Here is a 21085-nt window from a genome sequence, read left to right as displayed (position 1 = left end):
CATGGTCTACCCAATAATAGATGACAAACATCCATGGCAACCACATCACACCACACACCATCAAAATATATCTTTCCAATAATAAAAAAAACATGGCATCTACTATCTACTCGAACCTCGTTTCCCCTTTCCCTTCTTAAACTAAGTGAGCCTGTGTGGTTGGGGATGCTTTTTGGTGGAGAGCTTGAGCTTTGTGATCGCTTCTTATGAAATTACATTATCACAACTCACACAATCAATAATAAGCTTGCACACCTTGCCTCCAATGGTACAAAATTATTAGTCCTCAATCAATCCTCTTAGTTTTCTTGCTTGGACATTAGTTGGCTCTTTTGAATAATTAGGGGCTCTCCATAATCTCCATAGACCACATCATCCTCATATAGCTCCTCATCAAAATTTGGATCATTGTCATACCCATCAACATCATTTAGGTTCTCTTCCACAATCATGAGTTGATTGCTTTTATCATGACGGTGATTCAACTTCTTACAATCTTCACCCTTGTGACCGCCTCCCCGCAACTTGAACAACAGAGAGTTGCAATGCTGCCCTAAACTCTAGCACTTGGACCAACAATATTTGAGTGATTAATAGGTGCTGCAGTGGTATCCATGCAGCCCACAAAATGGTGCATCTTTGGGCCTTACACCATGAGCTAGCCATGTTTATCGATTGTTGTTTTTCTACCATCAAGGGACATTGATAGGCTTCTGAAACAGTCCATAGAGGATATAGGCTTAGGAGGTCCTGAATTGACAGGTGCAATCTCGCTATGCATCGGGCAACTAGTTGTTCTTTAGTCTCAGATAAGTTATTCTATGCAATTAGTTGACGAAGTCCTTAATATAACCATTAACAGACTGTCATGCTTGTCGAAGGGTACGAAGTTGTTGAAACATCGTCTGGGTATAGTTAAAGGGCAAGAACTACTCCCTCAACTTTTTCTTCATCTTTTCCCAATCAAAGATTTTTTATTTTCCCTGTTTTTCTCAAGCCTTTTCAATTGCTCCCACCAGGTTGGTGCATGACCCTTAAGCTTAATGGCCGTGAGCTTGACCTTCCTATCATCAAGCATATCCTCATATTTGAATCTGCATTCTATAATATCAATCCAATCAATAAATTCTTCTGCCTACAAACTTTGATAGATCGACTTTAATACCTAGATCCCAAGAACTGCTCTCTCGAACATGGGGTTCGCAACACAAAGCATGCGCATAGAACGAGTTCTCGAAACAGCGCTTGACTCACTACCATCATCATAGTGTGTCAGGGCTGGAATTTAAGCTAAGTGTTGATGTTGTACATCATTTTTGACATACTCCCATGAGCCCATGTGAATAAGGAGAGAGCCGGCGACAGTCTGGTCTCGCGAGTTCACGAAACACCCACAGACTAAGATTGTGCCGAAAATAAAGCCTCCACCCTAGTGACCTAGGTGCGGCTCCTTCGCACCAAAGAAGGACCCTTCACTGTAGCCCTATGACAGCCACTGCAACAGGGGACCAGACCACTGCCATTGCGCGCGGAATGTTGAAAAATCCCCGATGACCAAATTTGGTCTCAATCAGACCTCCCTAGAGGGGTCTACGCTCATGCGAGCTCACAACTTATGGCTTTTACCATAGCGCGATGCGGCTTCACCAAACCAGTCCCAAAAATAGGGATTGCCATGATGTTTTTCGACAATAACTTCACCAACCCACGGCGCCTTCCTCTGAAACTAGAGAGATCTCAAATGTTGACATGTTCCAGATCATGCCAGTCCCGTCATTTTGACTTACAGGACACAGTGTGGTGTATCCGAGAACCCCTATTGCTATGAGAAGGAAGGTGGCCGGAGAAACCAAGGAGAAAACAGGGTTAAGCGATTCAGTGAAGCATAGCTCAACATCCAAGCCATGGATTAATGCGAGGAGGAGTTCATCAAAATCCCATCACAAAGAGCTACATTCTGGTACTACTCTTACATTCAATCCGTGGTTCAATGAATGCAAGCCCTCACGTCACCAAAGAAGCAAATCCAGTAGGTTGTTGTAATCCCTTTTCCCGACAACCTTCAAAATTAGGCAAATGCACAAATCGATATCAAATCATCCCAAACTTGGTGCAAAACGACTGCAGCAGCCTCCACTTTGATTTGCAAGTAGAGCCAGGAGCCAAAACGACGTAGCTTGAAGATGCATTGGCAAACGAAGTTCGCAAAAACGGCCGGACTTTCACGCTGGGGAAAAAGGCCACTAAAGCATGATTGGAGGGCATCAAAATGCTTACAATCGAGAGAATAACAAAGATATGTTGCTGAAATAGCCGAACAGTTGCCACAAGTTGCAGAAACAGCTTCCAAGTTCTTCCCACGGTGAAGCAGCCTGCTTGCAGGGATGGTCTCGTCATTCGGGCAAAAGATCACAAGGGCATTTTGATCATTTATACCTAATTTTTTGATTTGTTTTGAATTTGTTTAATTGTAATTAAGCTTGACTTTTGAGCGTTCACCCCTGTTTGGTGAATCCTCTATATAAGCAAGCTCTCACTTGTAAGAGAGGCCTTTGGATCTTCTTTTCGGAGAGACTCCATAACATTACCCCTGAAGGCTGGGAAGAACCAAGGCTAGATTATGTTTGTTGGTTTGTCTTTCTTCATGAGCCCCTGAGGGAGAGGAGAGGGAGAGGGAGAGAACTTTTTGAGGGAAAGAGGATACCCCTGAGTGCGCGATCCCGAGGGCACCACGGTCACACGAGTCCCCTCACATCTCTTAAGCCGAGTCGTCTCTTCTCTCTCTCTCTCTCGCTCTTGCCTCTGTGCGCATGACCCTGTCCGTGCGACAGATCGCGTCCATTCACGAACCCGCGAGTCTCGTCCCTTAGGTTTATCCACATCCCCTTCAGCAGCCATCAGGTCCCCTCCATAAAAGGGGGCTAATGAGGACGGACATTCGGATCCCACCCCAAAAGCATAGAGAGAGCGAGAGGAGAGAGATTGTCAGCTTGAAGATAGCTCCCATCCAAACCGCACTGACAAACAGCCGGAGGGATACGTAATTGCTCTAAGAGGGCCATCCGCCTAGGTATGTCCCCGAACCCCCAAAGCGGCTTAAGGGTGTCTGTGCTCCAGTCACAAAATCTCTCTCACCATCAGCCTCCTTTCAGCTAGCACGAGGCCCTGCGCATGCGTCATGTGCCAGACCTCCACGGTTGTTCGGGAGAGGGTTTCTGCCTCCCCACCTGGAGGGAAACCAGTTGAGTCAGCTCCTGTACTTGCTTTCTCAAATTTCGATCTCAATATCTTGGAGGTCCCATTCTCGTTGGATCGCCACATTCCCGACATTTGGCTATTGAGTACGTCTACGATCCATGATGCCTTATCAATGAGCACCATGATCACATAAGAATTGAGGCTCTGATACCACTTGATGCAGCTAGAAATTACCAGCAACTAACACCTAGTAAAAACCACCACGTTTTAGAGAGGAACAAAAGAGTTAAGAAGAAATCAATAAGAAGATAGCAAACGTGTGAATTTGAGTCGTTCACTATGTGCGCATAAGCACAAGAGAAGAAGAAAAGAATAAACCCATGAGTAAGGTCACTCTCTGTCTTTCTCTAACTTTTACACGTATTGTAAAAGAACGTCTAAGTTTCATTTGCGAAAAAAAAGAAAACTCTTTTTTACAATACTATATCTCTTCCTTTTAAACTCTACTTTTTTTTTCACTTTTCAAATTGAGCACGCCACTAAAAGTTACCCATCTACTTAAATAACAACATGCTACCTAACTATCATACTTATCTCTTTTTGTTTTTTAATACAAGACTAAAAAAAAGACATTAATAAATGACCACTAAAATATGACTCAACTTTCCTAGGAAAATACAAACTTTTCTTTCCAAATGAAAATACTGACTTTTCAAAATTTACCTATCAAGCTCTTAAAAAAAAGAACACTCTAAAAAAATAAATAAATAAGCTCATACTCATTTTTTCTTCTCTTGATTGCGATCTGATTGTTTTAGATAATCAAGCGTGACCATCTCCATTGCATCAAATTAGCGGTGAGAAGAGGTGAGAGAGAGCTTCATTGTTTTTTTTTTTTGCATATACATGGAGAGAGAAAGGGAGGAAGAGATAGAATTGGGATAAAGAGAGAGGAGGAGAGTGAGATAAAGAGGGTGAAAGGAGGAGAGAGAAATAAATAAGAGAGATTTAGAGAGGGAGAGATTAGAGAGATTTAAGGAGAGAGGGATGAGTGAGAGGAAGTAAAAAATGAGAGATTTAAGGAGAGAGACAAGAGAGACTACAAGAAAGATTTAAGGAGAGAGATTGTGGGAGAGATTTAAGGAGTTGGAAACCTTTAGTTTTGAAACTATTTGAAAAGAGAAGAAAATTTTTAAAAAAGTAATATACAATTTTTTTAAAAAAAGTAAGGATAAATTTTAAAAAAGAGAAGAAAAAGACAGTAACATACAATAATGGGGAGTGATTTAATGCAACAAATGTATAGTAATATTTTAAACCGATATTCAAAAACTGTGTTAAGGCCATTTTCTTCAACCCTAGGTTTTAAATATACACCATTTTTATTTCAATGAATAATCACAAAAAATAAAATTTGAAAACAAACCCTACAAAGTGTTTTTTTATCCCAATTTACATATATCGTTCATTTTGGAAAGAAGCTTAGATCTAGGCCTTAAAAGGATTTTTCCATTTCACAATTTTTTAGATAGTTTTATTATAATTAGATGAACAATATATATAAAAAAAAAATTTGAGTTTGTAAAGTCACAAATTTTGAAATTTTACCAAATAAATGGTCTATATTCATTGGTTGAGGGGACTCCTTTTGACCATAGTTAGGGTTCAAATTATATTTTTTCGAAATTGATTATTGGGGTGAAAAGAGTATGTGTATAATTTTTAGGGTTATATAGGTGTCACAAACATGATTATTTAGAAGTGTGATTTCATTATATTATCTACAATACATAATTAAGTCAGAGTTAAGGGCGGACATGTGCTGCAACAATAAGGAGGGGTCCTAATTCTATAGAGATTACATGACATAATCCCAACTTTAACTGAAGAGGGAGAAAGAACACACCCATTTTAAGATAACTAAAACAGAGAGAGAGAGAGAGAGAGAGAGAGAGATAGAGTATGTATAAGAGAGAGATTTCCATATTAATTCCTTATATATGCACATATTTTATATGATAATGACTAAGTGAGAAAGAGAGGGATGGCGAGAGAGAGTACACACAATCTAAACTTCGACAAAGTGTTACCATATTAGTAGTAATATTGTACTCGTATCTTAATTAGAGAGATAAAAAGAGTAGGGGTGGCAATGGACCCGGACGCAATCGGGGAGCCCACCCACCCAGTCTGGGTCCAAACCTTGGACCCGAACAGTATTTGGTCTAGGTCCGGGTGCATGCAGACCCAACTTGAATGGTATTAATATTTAAATAATATTTAATATTTAATTTATATTAAAATAAAAATAACTATATATTTTTAGTATATTTAAATAATATTTAAAACTATAATTTTAATAAATTTAAGTAATATTAAAACAATATAACTATATATTTTAGTTATAGTATTTAAATAATATATATATATATAGTTTAATATATAATATATTTAAATTTATATATTTATCAGTATTTCAAAAAGAGCTAGGCGACACCTAGGCGGTCGGGGGGTCCAAGCCGCCCAACGCATAGGTGGGCACCCAGAACCTTGGCTATCCAGTAGAATTTTTTTTTTTTTTTGGGTTTTTCTCTCTCTAAATTAGGTTCTAATGGGTTTTAGGTTTCAAATGAACCTAAAACCCACAATTTTGCACCTTTAGTATTAAAAAAATAATCCAAAAATACCCTCAACAAGGGGCTTTTTTGCCCCTGGGAGCGGTGTAGGCCCTGAGTGGGCGTCCAGGGATATCCACTTTTTTTGGGCGCTGGGCGATGCCCCCAGGCCTCCAAAACCGACTCGGTGCTAGGCGATCCAATCAGGTTTGGATCTGAGTCCTATAATTTTTTTCAGGTTGGAACCAAACCCGGACTAGACCTGTTGCCACCCGAGAGAGAGAGAGAGAGAGAGAGAGAGAGAGAGAGAGAGAGAGAATGTGTAAACATACTTTCAAAGTTGAGAGAGGGTGATACCATGTTTAGTAGCAATCTATACAATTGATTCTTATCTAAAATTGATCCAATAATCTAATTCATTAAGAAAGATGTTACCATATTTAGGAGAAGAGAAATAGAGTAAACACCTATTTTAAGTTATAACAAGAACATATCTTATTATAATAAGTAAATAAATAAAAATTAAAAATTAGCCTACTTTGTTATAGTAATATATATAGGAGAAATAAAATTTAAGAGAGAAAAAGATATGCATACCACATCTAAAATTGTTTTCATATATAAGAGCATTCCACATGATAGAGAAAGGGAGAGAGAAGGAAACTCCATCGAATTGCTTAATTTGATGTCGTTGAGAAGAGGCAACTCTCTAGAAATCAGTTCTCTAGGTTTTTATGTGTGCAGAAAGAACAAGGAGTCACTATAGAGGAGAGGAGATATTTAATTGACTTTATTGCATGATGGTGGTATTGGTCTCTCTTTTGACATATGTACAGGATTTCATTAGAGGCAAAGACCCATTTAATATGGTGAGTCCGAAGCCAAGTACCAAAATGCAATCATAGCTATAGAGATTTTGAGGAAGTGAAGTATTAGATCTACGACGGTGAAGATCAAATTTTGTGCAAGTGATATGTTTGTTAAAGACTCTATAGTTACTATTATGATAAAAAAATAGTTGTTAGGCGTTTATATATGAATCAAATAATTAAGGGTGAGGTTCATGTAAGGTGATATAGAAAATTGTTTGAACATATAATCTCAAATGTATTGCACCATACCGACTTTTATAAGTATCTATGATAAGAGAAGAACAATAATTACTTATTTCTCTACTTCTAAAATTTGCAATTGTACATTTACATGAATGCTCATTACATTTCAATGTACTATTTATTGCATATTCACGTGATTATTCATGTGATATCTTATTTCATTCCTACGTGTTTCATTCCTACATGCAACACACGTAATCCAACTACTTACAGTGACATGATAACGTGAAGGAAAAAATTTATAAAAGGTTGCAGCCTTAAAATGTAGAATTAAAGGTGCAACAAAAAAAATCCACCATTAAAGGTTTTTTTTATGTAAAAAAACCCTCTAATTTATCATCTCTACTTAGAGATATATGAATATGAAAAGAAAAAAAGATTTAAAGCCCGAAAAATATATCTTGCAAAACATTATCTGGAGCGTTCATTTTCAAGATTTTCATGTATATATATTGATCTACTTGATTTGAACCATTTTTAAAATTTAAAATTTTATAATTAGAGAAGACAATAAGAAGTTTTGATACCAAAATTATATTTATGACCAAATTTAGAGGTGCACCTTAAGGTTGCAACCTTATTAAAACCACAACATCACTCATCTACAATAATTTAAAGGATTTTCGTATTTACAACTTCTAAATGGGATATATTGGTAAATTTTTCAAAAGCAAACAAGCCGGCGCAGTATTCTTTTTAAGTGGTCTAAAGGCATTTCTGGAATCTACTGTTTAATTCATACTCGTGTCGGTTTTTTGCAGCTCTTGAACCAGTGGAGTCATGGCAACACAAGGTCAGGTCATCACCTGCAAGGGTACTCTCTCTCTCTCTCTCTCTCTCTCTCTCTCTTAAGTGCTTAGCTGTCCCTCTCTCTCTCAGACTCGACACGAGTACTTCTTCCCTGCCTCCTGTGCGACAATGTCATTCCAGTGTTCTCTCTGTCTCTACTGCTAAACGCATTTCCTTTGAGATTCAGCAGGAATTAGGGAATGCCATTTGCGCTGCCATTTATGATCTTTGGTAGTGAAGTAGGGAATGGTATTTGCGTTCATTTGTGATGTCCTTTTTGATTGTTACTTTAAGCTGCGGTGGCGTGGGAACCGAACATGCCCTTAGTGATAGAGGATGTCCAGGTTGCGCCTCCACGAGCTGGAGAGGTTCGCGTTAAGATCCTTTTCTCTGCTATTTGCCACGCCGATGAGTACACTCGGTCTGGAAAGGTTTGAATCCCTCTGTCTCTCTCTCTCTCTCTCTCTCTCTCTCTGTCTCTTTGTGTGTGTGTGAGTGCTTGGGTGCGCATGCGCATTTTTCTTGATCACTGATTGGCTATAAATTCCTTCCTCGTGGCTGTGGACAATGGCATTCTGAAACAATATTTATGTATTTTGTAAATTTCTGGCTGGTTTTTATTGTGCTTTCTTATTCGATCTAATAGAATGATTTTGCCGTATCCAGAATAATACCAATCCAACCCATTTCATGAATAAAATGTGACCGATTAACCAACCAACAAAACTACTTGTTACAAATAACTTTGGTTGAATAATTGAAAAATGAGATTATTCAGGAATACACATTGAATGCTGAGATTATGCATTGAATTTCTGGTAGTAGATCTATAATAAAAAAAGCGCTTGTGATTGTTCCAGAAGAAATGAAACAACAGATAGGGTAGAACTCTACTACACATTTGAAGAAGGAAAGGATGATAAGTAGTGCTGACCTAAACGTATTTCAGTTCTTGCTTGGTACTTGTGGAGTAATTCTCTAGTGTTATTGTAGGAAAGGATGCAAGAAGGAACATTTTATGCATGAAATATGCTGGAATTTTTTATACTTAAGATGACCTGGGAATGCAGTCAATGGAAGTCGTAATCTAATCTTGTGTTGCTCAGATCTGATTTTAGCTTTACACATCAGAAATAGGACCTTTGTCATGAATTTTCATAAGTCTTCTCGGAATTGGAATGATAGAATCCAAAGACGCCATTCCTCATTAGTAGTTGTTCTGAGGAGCTATTGCTGACTGCCGGTTTTTTTTTTCTGAAGAAAGAGTGACACTATACATTCATTCTAATATAAGTTTTACAAAAATCTCACAAGAAGTAACGGCATCCCCCAAGTTGGGTGCCTTTACAAAAAAAATGCATAGTAACCACATAAGCTTCTACTTACAAAAAAGGTGAAGACAGAAAAGAAGAGAGCACAAAAGTAATTAGAGAGGGGGGGGTGGTTGTGGAGAAGAAAAATAAGTAGGAAAGAGGGGGAAGTTTCCCGGTGTGTGAACCAATACCTATCTTTGAAATAGTTTTAGAAGAGGAAGACTGTGAGAGGGAAGAAAAACAAGAGAACACACCCCAAGTTTTATAATACTAGAATTCCCGAGATGTGATAGTCCATTCTTAACGAACAAAAACAAAAAAAAAAACAAATTTGAAAATTTCACTAAATATTACATCAAAACAAAATTTCCACTTAGCTTTCCGATTTGTATAGCGTTTACTTCACACTTATAAGTTGCATGAAGATCTATGTGTATATACAACTGTAATAAAACAAAAATACAAAAGGGAATTCATCCATGACTACAACCTTCTTCCAACTACTTCTGCTGTACATACGAACCATGCGGCTGCGATTACTTTGAAAAACATTTCAGAATAGTTTGATGAGTTTGACTACTCAGTAAGTGACCATCATTATCCCCACAAATCATGTTTAGAGAGTTTAAATATTTTCCAAAAGAACACATATTGAGCAGAATTTTGACATACTGATTTCATGCATTCTAATATATGCTATTACACATATCCTGTATTCCTTATTAAACAAAGAAAATAAGCATAATACATCGACCATATGCACATGGTCATATCAAGATCATATTACTGCAATCAAGTTTCAGATATGGTTAGATAAGTATTCTCAATAACAGAAGTCCTGCGATAGAAACAATAACCTCGGGTTCTAGGCCTTGATTTCAAGGTTAGGACTTCTATTATCTCACAAGATGAAGCACCACCACTGGGTAAATCCATTGTGTAGTGCCTCACACACACACACACACAACCCCAGCGCGCATTGGGGCTTTTGATAGACACTGACCTTGCAAGACACGGCCCTCTCATGTGCCCTTTTGGCGTGAGAGCGTTACACTACCAAAATGGGCCCCCCCAATGAGTAGTGCCTCACATAAGTTTTTGGGGTGCGACCTCCCAAACACAATCCAATCCTAACTCTCATCCTATCATAGAGAGTAAGGAGATACCACAACTGTCGGCATAAGTATCTCATAAGATCATTAACAGATGCATGTCTCCATGTGCTCATATTTTATTGATAGCATGTTAACATGCACACCTATTTTATTAGAAGCATGCTGCTTTGCACACGTATCTTATCAGAAGCATGTTGCCATGCACACATATCTTATCAAAAGCATGTCTCATATGTAGTTACAAGGAACCTCAACATTTCTATGTGCACATATAGTCACGAGGGGCATCACTATGTCATAATCATGCATATCAGTTTAAAAGACCTTACATGTCAATTGCAGGCTATATATGAATGTAGTAGATGTCAGACAACAATGCTTTTCCAGAAAATAATTCAAAGTAATTACTTGCACATAACACTTGTACATAACCCCTGCATATAACACCATATAATATTTGCATATGTATAACATTTTCAGTATCTAAGATTTATGCTACAGATATTACAGTTATATATGGAGGTACATAAGATTTATAGTTTCAGAGATATTATGATTAAATGCAGAATTATTTCTAGAAATACTATAGGAACATCAGTTTTTTCAAATAATGATTTTGCAGGAAAAATGAAGCTACTTACTTATGGGACACTTTGAGATGAATATGGTAGTATCGTTGTCGAAGTGGAACTGGAATCAAAGGTGCTTAGGTAGAGAGAGAAATTCCCATTGGAGAGGAGAGAGAAAGAACCACTTGATGGCTTAGTTTATGGGCTGATGGGGTATTTATAAGTGTGGGGCTCAACCTAGACTCGACACATGGCATCCATGTGTCATTTTTAAGGGCCACCTCATACTGGCGATTGCCACCTCGTGGCATCTTGAGACACCACAAACTGGTGATTGCCACCTCGTAGACACCTCATACTGGCGATTGCCACCTCGTGGCAGCTCGAGACACCTCATACTGATGATTGCCACCTCGTGCCATCTCGAGACACCTCATACTGGCGATTTCCACCTGGTGCAATCTCGAGAGACCTCATATTGGCGATCGCCACCTCGTGCAATCTCGAGACACCTCGTACTAATGATTGCCACCTCGTGCAATGTCGAGACACCTCGTACTGGCGATTGCCACCTTGTGCAATCTCGAGACACCCTGTACTGGTTCTTTACTTTATAAATCTTTTGGTGCTACAATAATGATATTCCCATAATGTGTCATAACACAATGGGCCATCATTTAAAGTCATTCTTGTATAAATTTTTTTATTTATTTACTTAATTATTATATATATATATTAAATGTATATATATATATATATATATATATATATATGTTTTAGGTTATCACATTCTCCCTCCTTAAAGAAATTTGGTCCTTTAAATTTGCGTACCTGATTGCTGACAAGGATGGGGGTATTTTTCCCGGATCTCATCTTCCCGTTCCCAGGTTGATTCCTTCCTTCAATGGTACTGCCACAACACACGGACTAGAGGAATCTCCTTTCTATGTAACACCCGCACCCTCCTATATAGTATTTGAATTGGTAGCTCAATGAAGGTCAGGTTCTCTCTGATCGGTGTAGGCTCATATTTTAAAACATGGGAAGGGTCGGGCTGATACTTTCGTAATAAAGATACATGGAAGACATTATGGATGTTAGCCAGCTCGGGCGGCAAGGAAAGTCTGTATGCCACGCTTCCGATCCTCTCCAGGACCTCAAAGGGTCCGATATAGCACGGGCTCAGCTCCCTTTTCTTGCCGAACCTCATGATGCCCTTTTTTGGTGACACCTTTAGAATGACCCGATCACTCACAACAAACTCAAGGTCCCTCCTTCGGTTATCGGCGTAACTCTTCTGCCGACTCTGGGCTGTCTTGAGCCTTTCTAGGATCAATGCTATCTTTTCTGAAGTTATTTGGACGATTTCTGGCCCTAAAAGTCTTCTTTCGCCAACCTCGTCCTAACAAATGGGTGACCTGCATTTCCTTCTATATAGGGCTTCGTATGGCGCAATCTAAATACTAGCTTGGAAACTATTATTATAGGCAAATTCAATCAGGGGTAAATGGTCCTCCCAACTTTTTGTAAAGTCAGTGACATAGGCCTTTGGCATATCTTCCAAGGTTTGGATAGTTATCTCTGATTGCCCATCAGTTTGAGGGTGAAAGGCAGTACTAAAGGTGAGTTTTGTTCTCAAAGCTGATTGTAGACTAGCACAGAATCTTGCAGTAAATTTAGTGTCCATGTCGGACACAATACTGACCGGAACTCCATGTAACCTCACTATTTCCTTGATGTACAACTGAGCCAGTTGGTCCAAAGTATAGGTCGTACGAATCGGCAAGAAGTGAGTAGCTTTGGTCAGTCGATCCACAATGACCCAAATACTGTCATGTCGTGAGCTTGTTCTAGGCAAGCCAGAAACAAAATCCATAGAAATATGCTCCCATTTTCATTCTGGCACGGGTAAGGGCTGCAATAACCCGGTGGGCTTCTGATGCTCAATTTTTACTTGCTGGCAGGTTAAGCACTTAGATACAAATAGTGCCACCTCCTTCTTCATATCATTCCACCAAAAGGTTTTCTTCAGGTCTTGATACATCTTAGTACTTCCGGGATGTATAGTATATCGGGAGTGATGTGCTTCTTCCAAAATCGCTTTCTTTACGCTATCATCGTTTGGGACGCAAATCCGACCTTTGAATCTCAAAAAGTCATCACTGCTTATAGAGAATTTGTCTCTTTTTCCTAGTTTTATCTCTTCTACAATTTTCATGAGCTGAGAGTCCCTCTTTTGTGCCAATCAAACCTGTTAAATTAGTTGGGGTTCCACCTTTATGCTAGCTACCATCCATACCACCCCATTAAGGGGCGGAGTTGGATGCCAATCCACAATTTCTTTCAATAACTTCATCTCTCGAATCATTAGATGAGTCACTGATGCTAGGGGTTTCGTGCTTAAAGCATCTGCTACCTCATTAGTCTTGCCCAGGTGGTATTGGATAGCACAATCATAATCGTTTAACAGGTCCATCCATCTTCTTTGCCTCATGTTCAACTCTTTTTGGGAGAACGAGTACTTGAGGCTTTTATGATCCGTTAACATCTCAAATTTGGTTCCTTAGAGATAATATCTCCAAATTTTTAGGGAAAATACTATAGCCGCAAGCTCCAAATCGTGTGTTGCATATTTCTGCTCATACGGCTTCAACTGTTTAGAGGCATAGGCGATGACTTTCCCTCGTTGCATAAGCACACACCCGAGTCTTTTGTGAGAGGCATTGGTGCAAACTGTAAAATTCTCATTTCCTTTAGGTAAGGTCAGTATCGGAGCCGTGGTCAGTCTCCTTTTTAGCTCCTGGAAGCTTTTCTCACAGTCATCTGACCATGCAAACTTCACATTCTTCTGGGTCGGTCGGGTTAGAGGGAGCGCTATCTTTGAAAATCCTTCTACCAAGCGCCTGTAATATCCTGCTAATTCCAGGAAACTACGGACTTCTGTAGCGTTTTTCGGTCTTTCCCACTTGATCACGACCTCAATCTTAGAAGGGTCGACTGCGATTCCATCTTTAGAAACAATATGCCCAAGAAAGGTCACACTAGAAAGCCAGAATTCACACTTGTTTAATTTGGCATAAAACATTTCTGATTTCAGAGTATGAAGAACTTCTCTCAGATGCTGCTCATGCTCTTCTTGACTCTTTGAATACACCAAAATATCGTCAATGAAGACCACCACAAATCTATTCATCAGATCCATGAAAATAGCCGGAGCGTTGGTCAACCAGAACGGCAGTACTAGAAGTTCAGACTGACCATATCGGGTTCTGAATGCCGTCTTGGAGATATCTCCCTCCTTCACATGCATTTGATGATAACCTGTTCAGAGGTCAATCTTAGAGAACACTTGAGCCCCTTGAAGCTGGTCAAAGAGGTCATCAATCCTAGGTAAAGGGTACTTGTTTTTCACTGTTACCGGAGTCAGCTTCCTATAATCGATGCAAAGCCTCATGGATCCATCCTTCTTTTTCACAAAAAGGACCGGTGCACCCCAAGGAGACACACTGGGTCGAATGAACCCCTTTTCTAATAGCTCTTGCAATTTCAGCTCTTTCAATTCTAATGGGGCCATCCGATATGGGGCCTTAGAGACGGAAGCAATGCCAGGGGCCAAGTTTATTTCAAACTCTATCTCCCTCACTCGGGGTAAAGAAGACAACTCCTCAGGGAAGACCTCGGGGTATTCCCTAACTACTGGAATTTCTTCTAGCTTGGACTGCACATCTTGATTTTCTACTACATAGGCTAAATACCCGACACATCTTTTAGTTAGAAGGCGATAAGCTTTGAAGAGCAGAAATAAATTGTATAGGGGATGCATGCCTGATACCGAGAAAGCGTAGCTCAAGCTGGGTAGGGGGTTTAAAGGTCACACTTTTATCATAGCAATCAACAGTGGCATGGTGTGTGAACTACTAGTCCATACCCAAAATAACATCAAAGTCCTGAATATCTAATAGTATTAAGTCGATAGGTAGGACACACCCCTCAAGCAATATCCCACACTGTTTGAACGCCATATTACTTACCAAAGAGTTCCCCCTAGGTGTGCACACTTCTAAAGTATAGTCAAAGAGGTAAAGGTTTAACATTTAAATGACATGTAAATGAGGTACAACAAAGGAGTGAGAAGAACCAGGGTCTATCAAAATCTGAGCCTCTCTATCACAAACTGAAAGTATACCTCGGATCATTGAGGTAGAATTCTTAGCCTACTGCTCCGTGAGTGTGAATACCCGACCCTGAGCCGTTGATCTGTTCTGCGGCTTCATCATAGGGCAGTCCTTGATTAGATGTCTAGGTTTGCCACATTGGAAACACGCTCTCGTCTTCTTGTAGCATTCAGCTACATAATGGTTGCTCATCCCACAGTATGAGCATGGCTGATTCTCCCTTTACATCGCTTGGGAAAGTCTTCTTGGTCTTCACACTGCCCTGCTTAGTCTTTCCATTAAAGTCTCTCCTAGGTAGCAGCCGAGCCCTTTTTCCAAGGTTGCTAGATGGTGGGGACCTAATTCTCTCTTCCTTCCTACGCTGGTGCTCTTTACAGTCCTTCTCGATCTTCATGGCTAGGTCCATCAATGGGGAGAACACCTTAAGATTGAATGACATCACTATTCCTCGGATATCTAGTCTGTTGCCTCACTCGAATTTGCTCGCCTTACGAGCCTCTGTGTTGATAATATGCGGTGCATACCAAGAGACTTCAGCAAATTTGGCTGCGTACTGCTCTACTGACATTCTCCCTTGTTGTAGTTCGATGAATTCTACTTCCTTCTTTTCTCGAATAGAGTCGGGGAAGTATTTCTTGTCGAATTCTACGAGGAAATTCTCCCATGAGGTCGTAATCCCTGATTCTACCCAGGTCTATTCCATTGAATTCCATCAATGTGCGGCATCCCCTTCCAGCATGAAGGCCCCCAATCTCACTTTTTGCTCGTCTGAACACTGTAAGACTTCAAAGATCATTTCTACTTGCCTCCTCCATCATCAGCCTTTTCAAATTCCTCCTTGCCCCGAGAATACAGGTGGTGCAAATTTCTTGAATCATTCAATTATTCCACCATCTACATGATCTGGAGCAGGGACAACTGGGACTGGCATACAATCCTTCATGACTTGAGTCATGGCTCCGAGCATCCTAAAGAACTCCCCAAAAACTTCAGTGGTTCTATCATTCTCGATTGAGGTTCTACCACGAGTCCTTGACATCTTACTTGAAATAGGAACATTCAAACACTAGTTACTTGTCTACCCCTACTCCACCTAAGGGCCCTTCTACGATGCTAGGCCAAGAATCCTATCCTGGTGCTTTGATACCATAATTGTCACACCCCAAGTTTTATAATACTAGAATTCCTGAGATGTGACAGTCCATTATTAACGAATAAAAAAAAAAATTGAAATTTTCAATAAATATTTCATCAAAACAAAATTTCCACGTAACTTTCTGATTTGTACAGCGTTTACTTCACACTTATAATTTGCATGAAGATCTATGCGTACATACAATTGTAATAAAACAAAAATACAAAAGGGAATTCATCCATGACTACAACCTTTTTCCAACTACTTCTGCTGTACATACGAACCATGCGGCTGCGATTACTCTGAAAAACATTTCAGAATAGTTTGATGAGTTTGACTACTCAGTAATTGACCATCATTATCCCCACAAATCATGCTTAGAGAGTGTAAATATTTTCCAAAAGAACACCTTAAGCAGAATTTTGACATACTGATTTCATGCATTCTAATATATGCTATTAGACATATTCACTTCTTATCTTACACATCCTGTATTCCTTATTAAACAAAGAAAATAAGCAAAATACATCAACCATATGCACGTGATCATATCAAGATCATATTACTACAATCAAGTATCAAATATGGTCAGATAAATATTCTCGATAACATAAGTCTTGCAATAGAAGCACTAACCTTGGGTTCCAGGCCTTGGTTTCAAGGTTAGGACTTCTGTTGTCTCACAGGATGAAGTACCGCCAATGGGTAAATCCATTGTATAGTACCTCTCACACACACAACCCCAGCGCGCATTGGGGCTTTTGATAGGCAATGGCCTTGCAAGACACGGCCCTTTCATGTGCCCTTTTGGCGAGAGAACGTTACACTACCAAAAGGCGTCCCAATGAGTAGTGCCTCACATAAGTTTTGGGGGTGTGACCTCCCAAACACAATCCAATCCTAACTCATCCTATCATAGAGAGTAAGTATAAATCACAACTGGCGGCATAAGTATCTCATAAGATCATAACAGAGGCATGTCTCCATGCGCTCGTATTTTTTTGATAGCATATTAACATGCACACCTACTTTATTAGAAGAATGCTGCTTTGCACACGTTTCTTATTAGAAGCATGTTGCCATGCACACATATCTTATCAAAAGCATGTCTCATATGTAATTACAAGGAACCTAAGCATTTCTATGTTGTACATATAGTCACGAGGGGCATCACTATGTCATACTATCAAGCTTATCAGTTCAAAAGACCTTATATGTCAATTGCAGGCTATATATGAATGTAGTAGATGTCAGACAACAATGCTTTTCCAAAAAATAATTCAAAGTAATTACTTGCACATAACACTTGTACATAACCATAACACCGTATAATATTTGCATATAAATAACATTTTTAGTATCTAAGATTTATGCTACAGATATTATAGTTATATACGGAGATACGTAAAACTTATAGTTTCAGAGATATTATGAAATGCAGAATTATTTATGAAAATACTATAGGAACATCAGTTTTTTTCAAATAATGATTTTGCAGGAAAAATGAAGCCACTTACCTATGGGTCACTTTGAGATGAATATGGTATTATCGTTGCCAAAGTGGAACTTGAATCAAAGGTGCTTAGGTAGAGAGAGAAATTCCCATTGGAAGAGAGAGAAAGAACCAGTTGATGGCTTAGTTTATGGGCTGATGGGGTATTTATAAGTGTGGAGCTCAACCTAGACTCGACACATGGCATCCATGTGTCATTTTTAAGGGCCACCTCATATTGGTGATTGCCACCTCGTGGCATCTTGAGACACCTCAAACTGGTGATTGCTACCTCGTAGACACCTCATACTGGCGATTGCCACCTCGTGGCAGCTCGAGACACCTCATTATGGCGATTGCCACCTCGTGCCACCTCGAGACACCTCATACTGGCGATTGCCACCTCATGCAATCTCGAGACACCTCATATTGGCGATCGCCACCTCGTGCAATCTCGAGGCACCTCGTACTGGCGATTGCCACCTCGTGCAATCTCGAGACACCTCGTACTGGCGATTGCCACCTTGTGCAATCTCTAGACACGTCGTACTGGTTCCTTACTTTATAAGTCTTTTGATTTGATGCTACAATAATGATGTTCCCATATTGTGTCATAACACAATGGACCATCATTTAAAGTCATTCATGTATAAAATTATTTATTTATTGATTTAATTAATATATATATATATATATATTTTTAGGTCATCACAAGAAAGCATAAAGGACGAGGAGAATGAGCGAGAAAAGATGGTGAGAAAAGGAAGTAGATATGGAAGAAAAAGGAGAGATTATAAAATGAGAAGAGAGTAAGATAGAGGAGAAAGGGGGAGAGAGTCCTCATTGGGGCGCTTGGATTGCAGTAGACTAGGCCCCTCCTTGGCTAGAAGATCAACGTCCTTGTTTTCTCTCACTCACTTCATATTCTCTATCACCATTTGCTTCTAAGATCAGCATCCTTGTTCTTCTCCCACCAAGTATGTTGGAAGTCAACTTGTAGTGGCCTGCAATGAATGTCAACATGGTTGAAAATATGGGTTTAGCAGCCAAGGAGGTTCAGCAGCCAAGGAGGTTCAGTAGATCTCGATGCCCATGTGATGACGTCCCAAGAATCGGCCTCTATGCTCAAGTGGGCCACCCAGTTAGGATCAAATCTCTTGAGAGCCTTGAGCAAAGCGATGAGAATCTCTGTGGCTGATATGAATGGAGGAATAGAGAAGTGTATTTCCATTGGAGTCGCTAAAACTGCCTCCTACTCCTCACAGACCCGGGTTTCCTAAAGGGAAACATCTATATTAACTTTGATGATTCCTTGTAGGGGAGTCCAAGAACTTGTGCACAAGATTTTAAATTTTTTTACTTCACCATGTCTAGCCAGTTAGTCTCGAAGTCCGAAGTTGTGAAACCTTCAAGTACTTTGCTGGTGGTTCCCCAGAAGATAGTTAGGGACATTGCCTTCTCTGTCATTGCTGTTGTACCACTCCTTGGTTCATGGAAAATCGAGAGTTACGCTCCTTCCATATCAACCATAAGGTGGCATGGATGGATGCTCTCCAATAATATAGCTCGACAGAGGAGAAAGGAGGGCAGAAATAGGCAGAGAACAAAATATTAGTTTTCGGATAAATGACCCACTGATAATTGAAGTCCCTCAGGTGTTTGCTCCAAACTTGTTGAGCAAAATGGCAGTGGATAAAGAGGTGAGAGTGAGACTTCTGCTATTCCTCTCATATATGGCAACTGTTGGCAAGATTGAGACCCCTCCTTTTTCGAGTTGTTGTTCTAAGGTAAGATTTCAGTTAGAGATGGTAAGCCAAGAGTATGCTTGGATCTTAGAGGGATTTTTGTGATCCAAGCTTTATGATGTGGCGTGGATGTGGAAGGTTGGTGTGTGTTGATGGATTTTTAGAAGAGGCAAACTGAGATGACCCTGATTGTTTTTTGGTCCAACTAGGTTATGGGGGCCATCTGCCTTGATGAAGAGAGTAGAGAGGTGGTTGAGCAACTGGTGAATTTCATGGTCCTGCAAAGCTCTTCTAAAGATATGTGCCCAAATTTGCTGGCTGTTGTTGGATTGGAAGTAAGGAGCGACGGTGACATCTGGGTTACTAGCTACAGAGATTAGGTTAGGCCATTGGTCTTTCAGGGTTGTTTCCCCGATCTACGTATGCTTTTAGAGTAGGACTCTATCTCTAGAATTAACTCTATATCGAATGAGCGGCATGAATAGATCCCAACAAGAGTATATATTTTTGAAAAAGAGCAGAAGAGCTAGCCATCCTGTGGTTTTCTTCGAGAAACCAGCCCATGTTGTTTGGGCCGTACTTTGAGCACACAATGTCAAAGAGAATTATGATTGTGGCAAAATGCCACTACCCATTTGCCAAGGAGGCTTTGTTGTTGTGCCTAAGGTCACAAACTCTCAGTCCCTTGGGAATTTGTTTCTATAGGTGTCTCCGGACTAGAGGAAGACTCTTACGATGAAATTGAGAGTTGTTGACAGTGGAAGCCAACATGCTTACCTCCAAGGGATATGAATCTATCTTTCCAAGAGGCTAGTTTTCTTTGAAATTCTCCATTGTAGGATCCTATAGGGCCTTTCTAGGGTTCCTTTCACATAATGAAAGACTAGGTACTTGGTCGGAAGGTTGTCTACCACAGCCTAGCCTGTTAGCAAAGAGAGGAAATTGATTATCCATAACATGGATGCCTATACGTTTGGATTTAAAATATTAATTTCATACCCAAGGCAAGACTGAAACATCCTAAGGAAAAGTCAGAGTTTGTTGATTTGCTCAAAGTAGGTGTTGTAGAAGACCAGGGTGTCATTTGTTAACTTTCTCTCTCAAAAAAAAAAGAAAAAGAAAAAAAGAAGACCAGGGTGTCATCCATGCATTGTAGGTGACAGAGGTCTTCTATGAGCCTAGAGATCTTGAAACCTACCAGGGTACCTCTTTGGTAAAGCATGGAGATGGATCTACCAAAATTTCAGCGAAAATAGCAAAGCGGAAGGGTGAGAAAGGATCTCTTTGTCGAAGGCCACTAAAGGGAGAAACGTAACCTTTAGGCGATCCATTGATGAGGACAGAGGAGGTGTTAGAGATACAACCATGGATCCACTAGATCCATTTTTTGTCAGAGCCCATTTTAGCAAGGACAAGGAGAAGGATAGATCAATCAACATTGTCATAGGCATTCTCCTAATTGTTGTTATTAGTTTCATCAGCTGCTGCTGTTGTGTTATTAGTATCATTATTGTTTCTTCCAGTATCCCTTTGTGCTCTGATGCTATATTGTGTTAGTTATCATTATTTTAGGAGCAAATCATCACAGTTTTGATGTTGCTTAGCCTTATTATTTGTTGAAGTTTCATTGTTTTGGAAGAAAGATACGCATTATGAGTTATTCAAAATGAATTTTTTATAGGAATTTTGAAGTGGTTTTTGGCTATTTCATTTAGATTTGCTGTAAAATGATGCTTAAATATCAAAGTCCACTGAGTTGTAATAAGTCTTTTTCCCCCCCTTGAATTCGTCTGGTTCCGATTGTATTTTGAAAGGTGTATTCTT

The 21085-nt window shown here is 39.7% G+C and overlaps 1 protein-coding gene across 8 annotated transcripts in view; it reads left to right on the top strand.

Moving 5' to 3' along the window:
• The first annotated feature begins 7666 nt into the window (after window positions 1–7666).
• Window positions 7667–21085, top strand: part of LOC18426014 (alcohol dehydrogenase class-3) — a 64369-nt gene continuing 50950 nt past the window's right edge. For all 8 annotated transcript variants that reach the window (XR_016059605.1, XR_016059607.1, XR_016059606.1 and 5 more), the window contains exons 1-2: window positions 7667–7742; window positions 8012–8148. Coding sequence is in view for 4 of the 8 variants with exons in the window: in XM_088872497.1 (XP_088728623.1) it covers window positions 7709–7742; window positions 8012–8148 (171 nt within the window). In the remaining 4 variants the exon portion in view is untranslated. The remainder of the gene's footprint in view (window positions 7743–8011; window positions 8149–21085) is intronic.

This window comes from Amborella trichopoda, chromosome 7, assembly GCF_054954075.1.
Source record: "Amborella trichopoda isolate Santa Cruz 75 chromosome 7, AtrichopodaSantaCruz75HAP2 v2.0, whole genome shotgun sequence".
In the NCBI taxonomy this organism is placed as follows: Eukaryota; Viridiplantae; Streptophyta; class Magnoliopsida; order Amborellales; family Amborellaceae; genus Amborella; species Amborella trichopoda.
Note: the sequence above shows the minus strand (reverse complement) of the source record. Positions and strands in the feature narration are given on the sequence as shown.